The sequence below is a fragment of the Tinamus guttatus genome, unplaced genomic scaffold (assembly GCF_059628265.1).
Source record: "Tinamus guttatus ecotype Peru unplaced genomic scaffold, ASM5962826v1 Tinamus_guttatus_pri_ptg000308l, whole genome shotgun sequence".
In the NCBI taxonomy this organism is placed as follows: Eukaryota; Metazoa; Chordata; class Aves; order Tinamiformes; family Tinamidae; genus Tinamus; species Tinamus guttatus.
Genome location: NW_028288842.1, coordinates 3,000,144 through 3,019,002, shown reverse-complemented (window position 1 = coordinate 3,019,002; position 18,859 = coordinate 3,000,144). Strand labels below are relative to the sequence as shown.

Below are 18,859 nucleotides of genomic sequence, written 5' to 3'. Positions count from 1 at the left end.
CACATGTGGCTAAAATTCAGTTAATGTATCACTTTCCTCAGAAATTTTTTATTTTGCTACTGCCTTTAAAGCCTTTTGTGAGCTCTGGTGATGGATGCTATTCATCGATGTATTGGAAGGCCCTTAAATGCTGTTCCTGGTGGATCCCTCCTGGCCAGGGTTCTGGTCCTTCTCTGGTTAAACAGGGTCTGCCCAATTCTCCATCCTATGTACTTCCCACTTCAAAAAACCTATATGCGCTTCTCACAGGCATAATTCCTCCATTTGGAAAATGATGTAGCTTAGATTTTTCTATGGAATATATGGAAACAGATCAGCACAAATTCTTCTGAGAGGGTGTCCCAGGCATACTGCGTGTGCACCTCCTCAAGAGCCCCAGGCAGTAACAGCCAAACTGCACTTACATCTCTGCAGTGCACCAAAGGAGTAATGGTCACTCCTGGAGTACTGTGAACTAGTGGAACTGTATGGAGCCTGAACAGCTCCTTCAGGTAGGGCAAGTAAGTTGTAGATGGTGAAAGATATGAAATTAGATAAGATGCAATTCCAGACTTCTGGTGGAGTGTGACCGTTAGGCCTGATGCTCCTGTCCTCCTTGTTTAGATTTTATTTTTTATTTTTCCATTCTGTTCCATTCCATATTTTTCCATTCCGATCCCTTTAACAAAAGTTGCTGCAAATGTTCAATTCAAATGCTGCAAATTTAGATTCTGCCTAGCAGGCTGCCCACTTCTCTTCCCTTACGTATATGATTTTTTTCTTCTTCAGTCTTCTGGTACCAGTATTACAGTGGATATTGCTGTCATGGGAGAAGCCCACGGGCTCATTACAGACCTTCTGGCAGATCCTTCGCTGCCCCCCAACGTGTGCACGTCGCTGAGAACAGTGAGCAACCTGCTTAATACGCAGTTAACCTTCCAGGCGATCCACAAGCCAAGAGTGAACCCTCTGGTGTCCTTCAGTGAGAACTACACCTGCTCTGACTCAGAGGAATGTCAGGAAAAAGGAGAAAAACTAGCTATTCCCAAGGTGAGTATTTGATAGTCCTGCTTATCATATTAAAGCTTGACTGATGGTTTCATAACAAGACACTCCTTCAACCCATCTCATGGCCAGCGTAACTTTGGTCCAGGCATTTTTGTGATCAGATGTTTGACCCGTGAAAATTCACACAAAAATTGTGCCTTTTTCCTAGCAGATGTTTGTAGGAGCTTGAATGAGGAAATGATAGGGAGAAGAGCAAACAAACAGAAGCGTTTCAGCACCCCTATGCAGACATCTGCCCCCTTGCTTCTCACACAGCAATTCCTGTCCTTTTCAATGTTTGAGCCGCTGCCTGTAGGATGACCTTCCTAGTTCATAGGCAGTAGAAGTGGTAATATAAGGGATCTTATTCCCTGCTTTGAAAACTGGAATTTGAAATTCCATAAAAATTCCAGTCTTACTTCCCTGAGTTGAAAACATAAGTCCTTGAGAAGTTAATAGAGAAGTCTCTGTTGACAGCCTTCAGGAGACTTGAGTTGTTTCAAACTTTCCATGATAAATATTGTAAGCTCATGAGAAAGTCTTGAGAAAATGAATAAATATATAAATAAACCCCCTGATTCATAGTCAGGATTCTAAAAGGTAAGAAAATAACCAGTGTTACTCACATTGCTGAATGAGGAACCAGAATAAAACACCTCAGCTTCTAAGCAGTTTGAATTGTAGGTTCACTGCTAATTAGCTGCCCTGCGAGGCTTACATTTCACTTTTGGAATCAAATCAAAATACTTCTGTCCTGTGATTTCTCTTGTAAAATTAAATATAGGCAGGCTACTGTTGCAAAGGCAAATATTTTTTCACTTTTAGCTGTTCAAAATGCACAGCCAGCATTCATTCTAGCATTTCCTGACATCTGAATTGCAATGTTCGTGTTTCTTTTTTTTAATGTATTTTAATTTCGTGGTTATTAATCCTCTATTTGCCTATGTAGCTGCTACATACAAAAAAAAAAAGAGAGAGAAAAGAAAGAAAGGAAGAAGTGTGTGTTCACATGTTGTGAAAAATACGTTCCGGTTAATTTTAGTTTGCACGTGCATCGTGGCTGCGGTCTACGCCCTGAGGGGAAAAGTTATGTGGAAGAACACTGCCATCACATGAGCAAACACAGTGAATGGATACTTGCTTGCAATTGCATAATACTTGGTGAAGAGAAGAGAACGGAAGGATGAAGAAATGAGTTAAATGCTACAGAGGAATAATCTGTAACTAAAGAATTCACTGGCCTAAACACATTGTGGTTCCCAAAAATGTAACACGTTTGCAATCATTTATTAAATACCTAAATATAGATACCATAAATATAGATAGCATAAGCATACGAGTATTTAGAGTAAGGAATTAATACATTTATTTATTTGCTTGATCCTCCTAAGCCTCAAGTGTCTTCCATCTCATATCTCTTAAGCCTCTGAAAAGGTCAAAGCTCTCCATCACAGAGAAATATTTATTTTAGTTCTTAACTGTAAATACTTCACAAGATAAGAAAAACATCTTACAAAATGATAGCATCTGCAACAGCAAAGCTGGCTCTGCAAAGACTGTCTCTATTATCATCCTCTATTTCCCCTCTCTGCCTTCCCATCTTGGAAAAACAATGATACTATTAGGAGGGAAAAGGAATATTGAGAGGTGAAAGAAAATTGCAATGTGGTCAAGGAAAAAATCTGCTATGAATTGTCGCGCTGTCTTTTTAAGCTTTTTGGAACATGTCGTAGCCTAAAGCATGGAAGTTCTATTTTAGTGGGCAATCGCCAAACTGGGTAGATGTATCAGGAAAAAAACAAAGTTACTCCTTATCCCCTGTTCTTCCTGTCTGGACTTCACTCTCTCATGGAAGAGCTCTCATGGCAGCTCTCAGAATCACAGAACAGTTGAGGTTGGAAGGGACCTCTGGAGAGCAGCTAGTCCAGCCTGCTTGCTCAAAGCAAGGCCAGCTAGAGCAGGTTGCCCAGGACCATGTCAAGTTATGTTTTGAGTATCTCCAAGCTGAACAATCCCACCTCTCTCAGGCTCTTCTCCTATGACAAAAGCTTTGGTCATCTTAATGGCTCTAAATGACTTGTAAAGTCACATAAGACCAAAATTTCTCAATTGCTTAATGCGACTCAGCGAGAGTGCCAAGTGCTGAATGCTGATTAATGGGCCATGGATAGATTGCTTTCTCTTAATTTCACCATCTCAAAACAGGCAGGAAGCTCCAAACCCTCCAGCTGTTTTTAAAGGACCTGCCTGTGTTGATTTCAGTGGGAATTAGGCAGTTTAATACCTGGGAAAATCCAAACTTATTGTACCTGGCCAGGTGTTGTGAGGAAAAGTTACACAAATGATGGATAATGTCTTTCTTCAGCATGTGTAAAGCTCTTTTAAACCTATATAAACTGTAATAAATTGATTTCTCTGTAGCGCTTACGGAGAAGTTTGCCTCCGGGACTGCTGAGACGAGTGTCCTCAACTTGGACCACAACAACATCAGCCACAGGACTACCTACACTGGAGCCAGCCCCAGTGAGAAGGGATCGCAGTGCCAGCATCAAACCTCATGAATCATCTTCATCCAGGTTAGCCAGTTACCTGCTCTCTCTTTTGTGTATGTCTCCACACAAAGGGCAAAACCTTCGGTTCTGTGTGACAATGTCCATCCTTAACAGTGCTGGCTGCATAGCACATTGAAGTTATTTTTTTTTAATCTCTCTAAATTGGTTTAGCAAAGGAATGGAGATTAGCTAATTATGTTGGAATTATTCCCATTACTGGGAAAGAAAGTAGGGGGAAAAATCAATTTATGCTTGCAATGTGAAGAATTATACAGTGAAACTGGAAACAGGGCAAGATTATGTGACTAACAAACATCCCTGTTAGTCATCCCTGTTAATATCCAGAGGCTTCCTCCCTGGATATCGCTGAGTCAAGGGTCAATTCTAACACTTTTGGGCACATACTTTGTGATATGTTTCATTCATTAAGCAAATTCATAACACACTTCTCTCTCTTCAGGATACCTTACTAAACATAAAGTCTACCAAAATATGCATTTCTGTGCTAAAAAATAGCATGTCAAAAGACCCTACAGCACTGAGCAAGCCCTATGTCCCATTTATAGACTTATTTCAGGAACATCCCAAGCACTTAAGACTTCCCAGGCAAGACCTGATGAGTATTCAGAGGAACTCATGCAAATGCAATGCCAGCAATAGATGATGAATAAGAAACAGTGAATTAGACAATGCCAGGGAGCAGCATGATTTCTAAAAGCAAGATCAGTAGTAGTTCAGCAGAGAGAAGAAAGTTTAATTTCTAGGTAGATTCACTATGATAGTTAAAAAAAAGTTTTGGCTAAGAGTAGAATTACAAAGGAAGAGTTATGAGCAGAGGTTAAAAACCAAACTGTAAATGCAATGGGCAGTGTACAGCTGTCCTGCAGATTAGGTGCCATACTTTGCCTGATTTTAAGCGTTGCGGTGGAGCATTCCTTCCTTTTGGTCCCAGAGTTTAGAATCTGGGATATAGCCTGAGAGTGTTGTGTTGTGGCTTTGATACAGATACAAATTTAAAAGCTAAAGTCCATCTTTCTGTCAGTATGCCCAGAGCGTCAAAACTTGTGGTGAGTAGTACCACCAACACTTAAAAATACCCCTAATCTGAGTTGTTTTAGCTAGATAAAAGGATTTTCCCAATTTCCAACTAAGAGGTAATAAACACAGTTTTTCTGACAGTGTGCAGACTAAATGCTGCCTTTTACTTTTGATGGATTTAAGTATTTATGTATCTAAGATGCATCCTATTTTCAGGAATCCTGTAAGCAAAAGCTGGTGCTGGAAGAATCACAGATACAAAGCAGTGTAATTAATAAAGGCCTCGACATCAGCTGCAACAAAGTCTGTGGAGGCATTGTGCATTATTTGTTTGGCTTGCTCAGAAAAGAGAGGCTTGCATCCCCAGCACTGTTAAGTATCACAGCTGTTTCATCAGGGAGGGAAGTCTGAATACTGGTGTACACTTCTTGTACTCCCCTTCTTCCTTTCTGGCTCCATGGCTATTTTTTCCTATTCTAGTCAGAACAGTGCAGAGCAGCTGGATAGTTACAGCACCATCCTGGGAAAAAGGTTCATATCCCCACCTGAGTCCGTGCTATAGTTTTGAACCTGTTGGGTGAGGAAAGAGCAAGGAGGCATTTCTTCCTTTTGCTCGGGGCAAAGGAAGAGCAGATCAGAAGCACTAAATTCAAGCAAGAATTTAGGCCTGTGATCTAAGAAAACACATGTGGTTACCTGCAGTTCAAAACTTGGTGCCTGTGGGGGAAGAGGAAGGACTTGAGAAAGCCCCAGTGCAGAAAGCCCCGGCGCTTGTTATTGTTTGGGTGAATATAGCCCCAGAGTGCTGGCTTTTATCAGTCGTTTCAGTCTCTCTTCCAGATCTGTTACTTTCCCATGCAGAAGTCTCTCCTAGGTGCTTACGGCCACTTGCAGAGGACATTAAATGTCTGGTGCAAGAAAAATAAATGATTATGCCAAAATTCCCTTTCTGAGGAGTCCCGTGTATCTCAGCAGAAGTAAATATAAAGGAGCTATAACCAAATGGAAATACTCTTCAGTCACTGCTCCTCTGTGGTTCCCAGGGCCTGTTTGATTTATTTTGTTGATCCCAGACTCTCATGTAGTATGTAAGCATCCTAAGATGGGAATCTGAGGGAGAAGAAGGGGAGCAATTAAATATTATTGTTGGTCCTTTGCTGCTGCTGCTGTTATATAACGCTGCCTGATGGGCCAACTAAGCAGGCTATCAATTCTTCCTAAGTTTAATGTCGCCAATTGTATAATTATAGCTCTGTCAAGCCTCCCAGCCTACTGTTTGTAGTGCTTTTCTTACAGTAGGAGAAACAATGTGTATTCCAGAAAGGGGAAAAACAAAGCCTATAAGTTTATTCCTAAAAGTTTTGGCAGACCAATACAGATTTGCTTTCAAGGAAAAGAATTTTGAATTGAAGGGAAAAAAATTCCTACCACTTTATTACCTACCACTTCCGCAGCCCCAAATTCAAGCATGCCAGAGGGGACAGAGAAGGGAGTATTTCATGCTGCCAAATGGGGGAAGGAGAAATGCCCATGGAGTCAGCCCATGGCAGCTTCTGCAACTACAGAATGTGCATGTACAAATATATGCTCTACAGGCTAGGGCAACACCTCTAGATTTCCATAGTCATAGATTTGCGAACATCTCCTTTAATTTTTCGTTCAAAATTAGAAATCCTGCATTCCTGCCGCCCCATTTGACTAAACTAGTAAACGTGTTCTGCTCATAGTTTCAAATGATTTGGTAAAAATAATAGCTTCCTCATTACTGCCTTCAGTCCTTCGGTCACTTCTGTATCCAGTGGGTTTTCCCTAGTAAGATTTTTTTTTTTTTTGCTGTGAGCTAGTGTTTATTATTCTTCCTGTCATCTGGAAAAACAAACAACAACAACAATAAAGACAGATGGGCTACTTCTTCTTCTTACTTCATCATAGATGGTATGAATTCTGAGCTTTGAACTTTGAAGCTTTTTTTTTTTTTTTGTAATTCATTAAGCCTGTTCCTCAAGAACCAGAAAGTGTCAGTAGAGTTAAAACTTTCAGAGCAATTTTTCTCTTTCTATTTAGGATGGGAGTAGAATGCTTGTAAAGGCTGTCTTCTGTCTTGTGTCTCGTCTCATCACTCGCTACAGGATGGATGTGGATTTGAGACTGTGGGGATTGTAGAGCCTGAGAGACCTAGGGAGTCTGTTCAGAGAAGTCACTGACCTCCTCATAAAAGCCTGTGCTGCATCACTGCAAGGAGCTGCCGTCTGATGACGGTCATCCAAGAAAACAGTGATAATTGCAGTTCTACTTCACAGGGCTGTTTGTCATCATCTGATATATAGTGATACCCCAAAAGCTGAAACCTATCCTGTCATAGGGGCTCTTCCCTTGCTTGACCCCCCATACACCTCTCCTTTTTCTCCTTCAGTAAGTTTCCCTTGAATCAGCGGCCAGACCTCTTCAAAGCCCACTAACAGGATTGTTTTTTGGAGATGGGACGTGTGTTTAACACGGCTGTAGCATGAAGTGCTTTACCTGGAGAAGAGACCTGCCCCTAGCAGGCCCTTCTGAGGTGAACCGTGCCTCCTGAGGAGCTCCTCCAGGGCCAGGAGGGTTGACAGGTGTCCGTGCTGGCCACTGCAGCAGAGCAGTCAAGGAGGCTGATTTTTCATTTACGCTGAGCACTCCTGGCACTTGTGGTTGTTGTAAGGAGGCGTTAAAAGAGGGTATAAATGTAACTTATTTCAAGGCTACTTTTAAGCCTCTTTGTACTGTCAGAACAATATAAAGAAGACATCTTTGTGTAAATAAAGTGAATAGGCCTGGACACTGAAGGAAGTTCTGCTTTGGAGCGTCTGCATTGTAAATATTTTTGCTGAATACAATACTGAGTTCTTCCCAAATACTAATTCAGGGAGCAGATAAAATGCTGTTTTCCTCATTAGAGATGTTGTGCTTTCTCAGCATCACGGCGTTCTTGCTCTTACTCCAGACTCCTTCAGCTCTCCGTGCAGGCTTGTACAGTCAGCACCGTTTTCAACCACGGTTATTTGTGCTCTCCCTTTCCAGCACTGACTCTTGGAACAGCTCAATTCTGATGACAATCACAAAAAGCAGGTCCTTCTCCGCGTCCTACGCTATGTCATCTACAAACCACCTGAATGCCAAAAGGCAGAGCCGGCAAGGTGAGTCAGTGCCCCTGGTTTCCTCCAGCCCCCTTAGCCATGTGCCCTGGAAACTTGGTGACTAGCAAGTATAGCTGCTTTTGATCCCTGGCCAATCTGCATCTTTTTCCCATCAGTATGAATACCGTTATTTCCTTTATTTGAAAATAGTGTGGCTTAAAATACTATAGCTCATACTAATGCTCCTGTAAATGTTTAGACTTTTATGCTTTATGGAGGTTAGTCATGGGATGATGCAGTGAGCGCTATGCTAAACTGCTCTGTAATTTATATCCATGCAATTCCCTTGACTCCAATAAGGCTGAGAAACAAATGTTTTCTATAACATTGGTTAAATTGGCTGTCTCTGTATATTGTCTGACTGTGATTTCCTGAAGCACAGCTTGCGATGCCATGTGGACTTTGAGGCACAACTGACTCCACTGTGCACAGGCAGGTCTGAGACAAAATTCGTGTAACTCGTAGGATTTTCTCTGCATATTAATTATTGAGAAAATACAGGTAGCTCTTGTTGATGTTTAAAGATGAGAAATTGTGTGGGGTTTATTTTATTTTATTTTATTTTATTTTATTTTATTTTATTTTATTTTATTTTATTTTATTTTATTTTATTTTATTTTATTTTATTTTATTTTATTTCCCAGCATATAGGGTCTTAAAGAAATGACTTATGTCTTAACTTAAGGAAAGAAATGGAGGTGACTTTCTAATTTCTACATTGAAATACGCAATATGACAACCATGAAATATTCGTAGTCCATAGTGACATGATTTCTTTCTCTGCATGAATCCCAGGAAGGATAATGTTTACCCATGTTTTATCTTGCAAATAAAAAAGATCACAAGGCCGTATTTATCTCTTTTCAAATCAGCCTATTTTTTTTATGAATTTGCGATAATGTCCTTCAGAAATAGTGACCACCCACACATCAGATGGAAATTGATAGATGCCTGAGGCCTGACATCCAAAAAGTCAGAGAATCCAAATTTAGAGATTAATTTGAAAATATGGCTGCACAATTATTCTGCTCTGTCACATCACATCTCCTTCTCAAACTGGAGAGCTTAACGTCTTCTGGTACAGAAGCTACTTTTTTCTACTACAGTGAAGATTAAATTACATAATATTATCTTAAAAGAGTAGTGGTCATAAGCAAATAAATAAAATTAAACTTGGAAGTAATGGAGACATAGCACCAGTAATCCAAGAATGTGTTTTAGAACAAAACAAACACAACTTAGACTTGCATCAGATTTTCAGAGATAAGCTTAGTAACTTGAAAAGGAGGCGTTAATATTTTGCACTTGGAAAATGAGATTTATCAATCCCATCAGTCAGTTTATCTTTTGTCTGTTCTTCTTCCAAAAACTGTGAGTAGTTAACTGTGCTGCACAAAGAAGAGAGCCTCCCTGTGATGAATGGAGAGTCCTGTTCCATCACAAGCAACTCCCAGGGGCACTGAGTCAAAGGAGTCAACATTTTGGCTCAATTCTTTGTGCAGAAGAATCAAAGTTGGGCAGTTCACAGTTTTAGACTTTGTAAAATTATGCCTTTTCATTTATGATTTGTTTTTATGTTCCGTCTAAAGAATTACTTTTATTTGCCCTCATTATTACCAATTAAACTTTTAGATTTTAGCTCCATTCACAATATTTAATTATTCCTGCAAAGAGTTGATCTAGATAAATCTGTAAATTTAGGTTAATCTGTAAATGTGCTATGGAATATGGCTTTAATTGTGCTTCAACACATCAGCATTTAAAAGTAATGCTAGCTCTACCTATTTTGACAAAACTCTAAGGTAAGCTGAAGTGTTCTCATGTGTAGTTTCACACAATATTCAATTTACCGTTTTATTTCTTAAAGACTGCACATCTGTGAAAGTTCTGGTTTTCCTAAATAGATGGACAGACCTAAAAAAAAAAAATCCCCAGTATTCTTCCATCTTCTCTTGCTTTGTTAAAAAAAAATAGTTGCTGTGGCAATACTTTTTCTGTCATTTTTGGCAATAAATGGATACATGGTTAAATGATAGCTTATGAAATATAGTTTGTATTTTTCTGGTAACTTAATTTTGACAGCAAATTACTTTTTTTTAGAAAAAAAAAAGTATTTCAGGAGATAGGAGCCCAGAAATAGCTGCAGAAAGACAGCTATGGTTAGAGATATTATTGCCAAAGTTGCTGCTTAAGTTCCTGAGATTAGCTTGAAAATGATGAAAGATGACAGTATATCTTGTATTCTCTAGTAGTCAGGAAGGTTATCTAGTAACATATAGCTCAAAGATAGTTTTTAATCAAGTTAGATTCTCTATGAAAATAAGAGACTGTGAGATATTTTTAAAGACATATTTTTGTTGGATAGAAAACAGGTATCTCAAAGGATTAGTAAATGTGAAACAGAGCTTTCTGTATTTTAATGCAATTTCCACATGTTGTGGCCATCTGATAACGTCCTTTTAATTGTTCTGTAGGCCGTAGGTTTCTGATCTCAAGACCACATAGTTGCACTGGTTGAATTAAGTCAGTAACACGTACCATATGCTTGCTGAAGCAGTTGCCTAATCAAAGCTTTGGAGATCCTGGATATCTCAGAGTAAAAGAGTGGTAATTGTCAGATATTATTTTGAAGTCTCAGATTGTCAACAGTAAGTCATATTTTAACCTCATATCACACTAAGATGCTATCAGGAAAAAAAGTACTGGAGCTAGATGAATATATCCTTCAAGGTTGATAGTTCATAAACTTAGGTCAACATACTGCCTTGCTCAAAGATAATTGTTGTGTCTGGAATGCATTTAGGTTAATGAGCACAATTCAAACATAGGAACAGTTAAAGTTCCTGAGCTCTTTATAATATTTGGCTCTGAAGATAAACTTGGTAAATGAACTGGGCTGATCTCCTGTGGACGCTGGAACAAAACTCAAGAGGAATGTCAATTTACATGCATTTCCTTTTAAGATAGATACTGTTTGCTCCCTTACACTTCATTGTGTACACTTCATTTGAACCAGATATGCAGGAGGTGCAAGCCACTGATGTTAATGGAGCATCTCTGTGGCAGCCAAGAGCCCAGTTTGGAGGGAGGGTTTTCCTTTATTTTTCAGTTTGGAAGCTCTGCTGACGCTTGTGCATCTCCCCAGGAGTATTTCTGCACAGTGAACTCATACATCCTCCCACTTCTTCTGTTGAAGAGCAAACTCTTCTTTTCTCTTGCCAGGTATCCCTCCAAATATTTCACCCCTCACCTCCCCGTGCCATTCTCCAGTCCAGGGGACCCCTGCCGCAAGTCCTACAGGAAAAACACCTTCCGTGTCATTTCCAGACTCTACAGATTCTGACACCAAGCAAGGCCTAAAGCCACACAAAGTCTTAACTTCTACTAAGAGTGCACCGAGCATGTCAGACCCCATTATCAGCTCCTCCGTTATTTGCAGCAGGTAAGACAGTAGTTTGATATGTCTTGAAATCATTTCACATTGTCCCCACTAGCAACTGAGCTGTATACAAGATCCTTTAATTTGCTGCAGTGTTGTAAACTGACATTTCAGCACATTTAGGAAACCCTTAGTGTATGAGTAATTATGTATTTTGATGCTACACAGTGCTTTTAAAGTAATTCATAAATTCTTTGTCTATTAGTTGCAGATCCTTGAGTGTAATTTTATGTGTTTCTCATGCCATGCTTTAAACGTGAACAGTCACTTTAGGGCCACCTGCCAGGTCTTCCATAATGAGCAAATCTGATGCAAAAATTTGACTACTAGTATTTAAAAGCTACTGGCCTCTGCTCAGTGTCTGACAAACATGTTCCAGTAGTACCTACAGGCTGCGTTACTGTGGGCAATCTCAGTGCGTGACTTATCTCGTCCTAGGATAGAGTCAGGTTATGCAAAACTGGGATTTCTTTTCAGAAACCAACTGCATTTGAATTCTCCCTAGTGCTGAAAGATACCATAACAGTTTAATTGCACATTTTAAGGTGTAACTTCTCAAATGGAACTCATTGGATATTAAATTAGATTATAGGAGTTTGCAATACATGACTAGCTCTGTATAGTGGTGGATGTCAGTATTAAGAAGCCTCTTTCAGAGTAGCTTTAGGGCTGTCTTACTCATTAGATGTTACTTTTGGTCACAGCCAGAGGACCTGTGGCCAGCATGGCCCCTGAGGCCATGTGCTGGGCTAAGCGCTATCAAGTTGGACTATCTTAAGTACTGAAGATCTTAGGACTTAATATCTGTCCTCAGAGTCATGTGTTTTTGGCTCTGTCTCAGTGTGCCATGTGCAGGGATGGGAAGGGGAGTGAGAAACTCAAAACAGAGGCTGCAAATTTGTTCAAGAATATTATCCTGACACGAGTTCAGGCTCAAATGCTGACAGTCTTCTAAAGCCTTGAGTCTCTAAGTAGAAATAAAGTGTTTTTCAAAGTTTTCAAAGATATTCCAAAACTGAGATTTGCACTGATTCATCTGAAATGAAACCAAAGATACATGTAAGAAATATACCACAAATGTGGTACTGTCTTGTTAAAATGTGCGTATATTGCTATTTCAATAAATATTGAGCATTCCTTTTGATAGTAACAGTTGCCACTGGCAGCATCACATTAAAGAGAGTAGTTAGGCAACTTTGCATTGAAATGACTAAAAAAATAAATACAAAGCCCCTATCAATATTAAGGTTGTTACAGACAGTGAAAAAATACATTTTCTACATATGTGTAAACTTTGATTTCAGTGTAATCAGTGGTAAAATGCTCATTACCCTTAATGGGGCTAGTGACCTCTTTGGTCTTTGTAGGTTGTAGAGCATACTTAAGTTCATAATTTCCTTGTTCTTAAATGCTTAGATTGTGTAAGTAAGTAGTGTGAATAATTACGTTGTTGGCATAGGCTTTGTTATTGATTATTTGAAACAAGGACATTATTTTAAATGTTATGATGTAATTACTGGTAATAGAAGTGTCATTCACTAATATAAGTAAAGTCACTCTTCCTTTACCCCTCACTGAATATTCCTAAGCATTATCACATTTCTAGCCATTAATACATAGAAACACCATATCCCCCATAGAAGTTGAACCAACAGTACATAATAAATGCCCTCCCCCCCGCCCCTTACCGATATAAGCATAATACATAAAAACAACCAGACAAAATGGCTGAGGCATACTGAGAGAATTTAATGAACAGACACTGGGAATAAATCTTCCAAACTTGGGCAATCACTGTATCGATTGCTAGTCTTCACGGTTTGCAGCCCTCTGTATTTACTGCCAAAAGACTGCCTTGCTATAAAGCAATACCAAGTCAGCAAACTTCAACCAGACAAGAGAAAAACAAAACAACAAAACACAGTAAAAGAAATCAACTTTAGATGCTTCGAATCATATATATGCAGGATCTTTTTTCACTTCATACTAAGTGAAATGTGATGGGACAGAGTTTGAAGAGAGTGCAGTAACAAGCATATATACCAGACAATGTCGTTAAAAATAAAACCAAAATAATCGCTATTGATTCTGCTCAACAAATGAGGTAGTGAAAAAATATTGCACAGTCTTGTGGTTGAAATTATATTGCGACGCGTGAAGGGAATTGATTTAAAACTGCCTAGGTAAACATATTTCTGATGGAGAGTCCATGTCAGGTGTTCTGCTAAGTAGTTCAGCAATTTATTTTTTTAAGAGAGAGCATTTTGTATGGACCGAACATAGTAAATCAGTGTGAATTTTCGTATATTCTGGTACTCATAGTAACACAAAAGGCATGTAGCCTTTGTGAAGGACACACAAAACCAGTTGAGGACTCTCTTCCTCTTATAACCATTACTTTTTAGCTTGCTAGTATTGATACTCTGGAAAACTCAAGGACTATGGAAGAGAAAAAATGAATAGATTTTATAAATCTTGTTTATAGACCTGAGTGATAAAAGATTTATTTGTTTGGCAATGTACCATGTATCATGATGTACAGATTTGTGCTTTTATTTTCAGTTCTTTTCAGGAATTGATTACTTCTAAAGGGCATGCCAAGCTCCAGAATATATTTTGGATGACCTTTTCATAACCATCAGGCCCAAGATTCTTGTATGATGCACACACTTTGCTGCATAATATAAAGTCACACTGCTCTAAGTAATTTTATAATAGTTGCCCTGCAAGGACTGTTATATGTAGGATATACTACAAAGTACTGAATCCAAGCAGAGTAAGAGATTTTAAAATGCCTGGTTTTCATAGAAAGGCTTGCTAAAAGGCCACTAAATGATGCCTCAGATTTGTTAAATTCTGTTAATGTTTTCATGCTACATCATCATTCTTTCAGGCCCTGGATTCAGTCATGTAGGGGCATTGTAATTTGAGATGTTCCAGCTGGTACTCAATTTTTGTTTAGGACTGAAAAGGAATCACACAGAAGGAATAAAGCATCATAATGGAAAGGAAGAGCCAGTCATCTGGAAAGGCCTCAATGGGGTTATCCTTCCCACAATGTCTTTCTGTTTTGGGAATGGTGAAGCAAACTGTTTGTCATGTTGTTCCATTGCTAAATGTCCTGATGCCAAATCACTCCATTTTCTGTCCAAAACTCCTCCTCAGTTCTGCTGTAACTGCTAGGTTATCACTGAAGTAACAGCAATGTACATTTTTGCATTATTAAAGAGGAATGTGTGCAAGTTTCAGGCAAGAAAAGGAAAATAAATCCACTGCCTGGCTGTATTCAACTTAAAAAAAAAAAAGTCTCCCTGCATTCCTAACTCCTGATAAAACTTCCTCTCATTCTTGTAATTTTGTCCTGAAAGTGCACCCTGCATCCTGGCTTATATCATATGACATAACCTTATACTACCATCAGGAAATCATTTAGTGTAAGACTATCTAATATGCATGGTTCTTTTTATTGTGTGTGTTTCTTGATGTTGTATTTCAGCTGTGGCAGACCCTATAACCAAATAGAAGCTAGTGATGGCACTCTAGACAGAGGTGATGGTACCACACACACCCTGAATAGAACAGGTAACTCCTTGTTAATTGTAAATCTCCTCATTCTTTGAAATTTAGTGATCATTTATTGGAAGGGTAGATATGCCTCTCTCTTGTGAAAGGAGAATTTACGTAGGCGAGACCACAGAAACCGTTTTTGAGGGTCCTTCCCTTGTGCTTTTACAAAACCTGCAAAATATTCTGGAAAAAATAGAGTTGAAATATAAAGTAAATATGATCTCTCCCTCATCTAATCTAGCTATGACAAATAATTGTCCACATTTTTTCTTTCTTTCTGCAATCCCTGATCCCAGTTTTTACACGCTGTGGGATATATACCTTGATGCCTTTGGACAGATTGTCCAACTTTAGAGCCAGCCAAGCCACACATATGTATTGTGAGTCAGAGATGCTGTTGCTGTACTCAGAAGGTCACCAGCTGACTTCCATGCCATCCCTGCTGTTCACACAACCCGCTTTGTGATTTGTGTCGTAGATGATCCTGCGCAAGCCACTTCTGACTACGAGACCAACAACAGTGACAGCAGCGACATTGTGCAAAACGATGATGAGACAGATTGCTCCAAAGAACAAACTCATAAGGGATCCGTTTGTAGGACCTACACGCCTGAGACTATCATCCTGCACCCCTTGATACCCCCCGAGGTAACTTGTTTAAGTTTTGCTCTCACCATGTGCTCTGTGTGTACTGAAGCACTGGCAAAAAAAAAAACAAAAACACTCCATGGCTTTCTAAAGATTGTGAGCATAGTTTTAAGCAGCACCTGCTGCTTTAAGCACCAGTAGGCTCCCACCTCGTGATAGGAGGTCTGGCTTTGCAGGATTCAAAGGACCCATTCAAATGTGTAGGAGATGCTAAGCACTGGCCACTTGTGAGACACTAACTATCTATTTCGATGACTAAATACAAGCTATTTGCTCTGGCTTTAGGCACGTAGGAGATGTTTGGCTTCTGTGTTAAGGTTACCTTTAAAGGGAATAGATTGGAAGGAAAAGATATAATCATCTCAGTAGTACCGCCATTATATATACCCTCCCTGTTCAGCCACTTCAGCTTTTCAACGGTCTTGTAATCTTGGCTAATATATATTGTGGCCCTATTTTAAAATAAATTACCACTTTTCGGAGGGTACCACACATGATATTATTGTCATCATCCATCTTGAACATAAGGACATTACAGTGTGTTGAACATTGATGAGTGCTGGTCTTTTCATCTCTCCTGCCCTCAGCTATAGAGGGAAAGCTGTTAAATTGTCCACACCCTGCTGCACAACTGAGCTATTAAATTTATGCTGCCGTGAGCTCTTGTAAAATTTCTTGTAGTCTGTTGAATTGGAGTTGGGCATGATGAGAGAAGTCTGCTTTTCTTGAGACATTTGGGGTTCTACTCAACTGTTTCTTAGCAATGACAAAATGTGAGGAAGTATATGGGGAGACATAAGAAAAGAGGGGAAGGCCCCTCTCTTATATTTGCGGAGCTTGAAAAACAGATGTGTTTCAGTGTAAGAAGAACAGGTTTTCCCTTGGAACATCTTCGGTTAGCCATGTTAGATTATAATGAACGGATCCTGGTGGTGAAGCCGCAATTGAAGATTTTCCCCTCTGTATTGCAGTAGATTTTACAATGAAGAGTGCCTCATTTGGAAATGAATGAATGATTCCCATGAATGAATGCCTCTCATGGATAAATTCAGAGACTGATGTTTTTATATACAGAATTTCCTATTCACTCAAGTGAAACAAATTATAGAGGAAAGGGACTTACTTCAGGGCTGGTAGAAATGGGGACATCTCCACTGAGCTGTGTAAAGTACCATCGGCTGAAAGCCAATGTTAATCTGCCCTTAGTTTTGAAGAGCCTGAATTTTTATGTGTATGAACTGCTTCACAGAACTAAAATTTCTCTTTATTCTGATTTCTGGTGCAGGACAAGCCTATACTTGCTCCTGAGCCTCTGGTTATGGATAACTTGGACCCCCTGATGGAGCAACTAAACAGTTGGAATTTCCCAATCTTTGATCTGGTGGAAAAAATTGGAAAGAAATGTGGTCGGATTCTCAGCCAGGTAAGAAGGATATATCTTGTCTGAGATGACTGGATAGATTACTGACACATTTAGGCAATGCCAGGTTAAGGCCATTGTCCTCATAAACTGCTCCTCAGATGAAATGCAATCCCTACCACCAGGTTGGAAACTGGCAATAAGAACTTCTTCTCATTAAACTCCATACTCTTTTCCTATCTTCTTTTTTTTTAAAATTATTATATTTGAATGTGAGAGAAAGCATACACGACTCTTGGACAGCTGTATCTCCACTGGAGAATTTAGGTAAACCGTTCTAAATATTCTCTCTTACCTGCAGGCACTGCTGCCACCCCTTACCAAACACTTTGTGACAGGATTTCTCATGGGTCCAGTGTATGAGGGCTGAATTACCATTCAAATACTCAGTTGATGCAGAAAATACATTTTGTCCTTTTTTATCCTAGAGAATTCAGTGGGCTACACAAGCAAGCAAGGTTTCAGGAAGGAGGGAAAGAATGTCCTGTCTATGTTCCCTCACCTTTGAAGAGTAGGCATTTTGATAAATATTAAATGGGGAAGGCCAGTTTACTATCAATCAGGGTGAAAGAATCAACTAATCTTTCAGCTACCTGCTTTTCAGTCACTCATGTGTTTTGAATGCAGATACTGACACAGCCGTTATTTATCCAGCATGATTGATGTTGCTTTCATAATCGCTTCCTTGGCTGAACTTTCTGCTCTGTTGTTCCCCTCTTCTTGGCACGCTGAAAAATCAGCCATTTTTTCCTGTAGAAAAATAGAAGCTTATTAAACAGAGAAAGCAAGTTTAATGTTTAAGGATTGGGGGAAAAGAAACACACAAGAATCTGTTTTTTACACAGCACTATGCAGTGATGAGTGCTGAGAAGAAGTGAGTAAGTTAATAGGTATAAAGTGGAACGGTTACACTAACCTCTCTCTGTCAGACAGATCTCAGTGCCCCAAACTCCAGAAAAGGCTATAGCAAATCTTGATCCCTTGGTGGTTAACCATTATGCAGCTACATTCAATTATCCAGTGGTCAACCAGGAAAACCACTGCATGAATTCACATTTATTCTGTGGTTTGCCTTTTTATCATTCTGGAGATTGGCAAGTAACATCTATATTTACTCAGCTTGCCAGCTCTGTAGCTTAGTTTTAGGGAAATAGGCCAACTACAATTGTATGTGGTATGGATTTAAATGACCATTTAGATAGTTTTGCAGTGGACCTGAATATGAGATAAAAATGTGCTTCTAGTTCCTCTTGGTCATATGTTTCCTAGCAGCAAAGCACACTACAAAATCATAAATGAGACATAAGGAGAAACAGCAGTAACACACAAACAGTGTAGGATGCCGGATGAACCAACTTTTCTTCTGGTTTTACGTGGGTACCTCCATAGGTTTCAATCATTTTACATGCTGCACAGAATGCTAAACCTCTCTGGACAGTTCTGCTGCGCTGCCCTCAGTTTGCAACAAAGCTCCACATTTTTGTTTCCCCACATCTGTTTTTTGCACACGTTCTGAGCCCTGGATCAGTTGTGCAGTGCCACAAAATAAGACCTATGAAATAAATGGAGAATTTTTAATAAATACTATTTGTCATCAAAATTCAATTTTCTGTAACAGCTGTTTGTAATAACCCTCACTCCCCAAGAGCAGAATGTTAACAAGTTCAACTTTGTTCTTAAAATAAAGATCATTCCATTAGTTCTTTCCCCCACCTACTCAGATGTTCCTAGTAAAATTGTTTTCAGAAGTAAAAGAGAACCGAAATAAATAAATCTTTTTTCTTCAACCCAAGCATTGTCTTTTTGTTGTGTAATTTTTATATCCTGGTATATTTGCAACAAAGGAAAACTAAAGCTGTAGTGATTTATCCCCTCTTTTTTACCATTAGATTGATTCATCCATTAAAAAATAAGTAAATTAATAAGGTGAATTAACTATGTATGCCTTGCTAGGTTAAATTTGTGAGAAGGAACAAAGAGGAGTTGACATGTGCCTCTA

At 39.2% G+C, this 18,859-nt stretch overlaps 1 protein-coding gene across 1 annotated transcript in view; it reads left to right on the top strand.

Moving 5' to 3' along the window:
* Positions 1–771: 771 nt before the first annotated feature.
* The window catches only part of PDE3A (phosphodiesterase 3A), a 38,836-nt gene continuing 20,748 nt past the window's right edge, over positions 772–18,859 (top strand). The window contains exons 1-7 of the mRNA XM_010224322.2: positions 772–1,029; positions 3,448–3,602; positions 7,671–7,786; positions 11,009–11,228; positions 14,722–14,807; positions 15,271–15,440; positions 16,726–16,863. Coding sequence (XP_010222624.2) covers positions 805–1,029; positions 3,448–3,602; positions 7,671–7,786; positions 11,009–11,228; positions 14,722–14,807; positions 15,271–15,440; positions 16,726–16,863 — 1,110 coding nt within the window. The 5' untranslated portion in view covers positions 772–804. The remainder of the gene's footprint in view (positions 1,030–3,447; positions 3,603–7,670; positions 7,787–11,008; positions 11,229–14,721; positions 14,808–15,270; positions 15,441–16,725; positions 16,864–18,859) is intronic.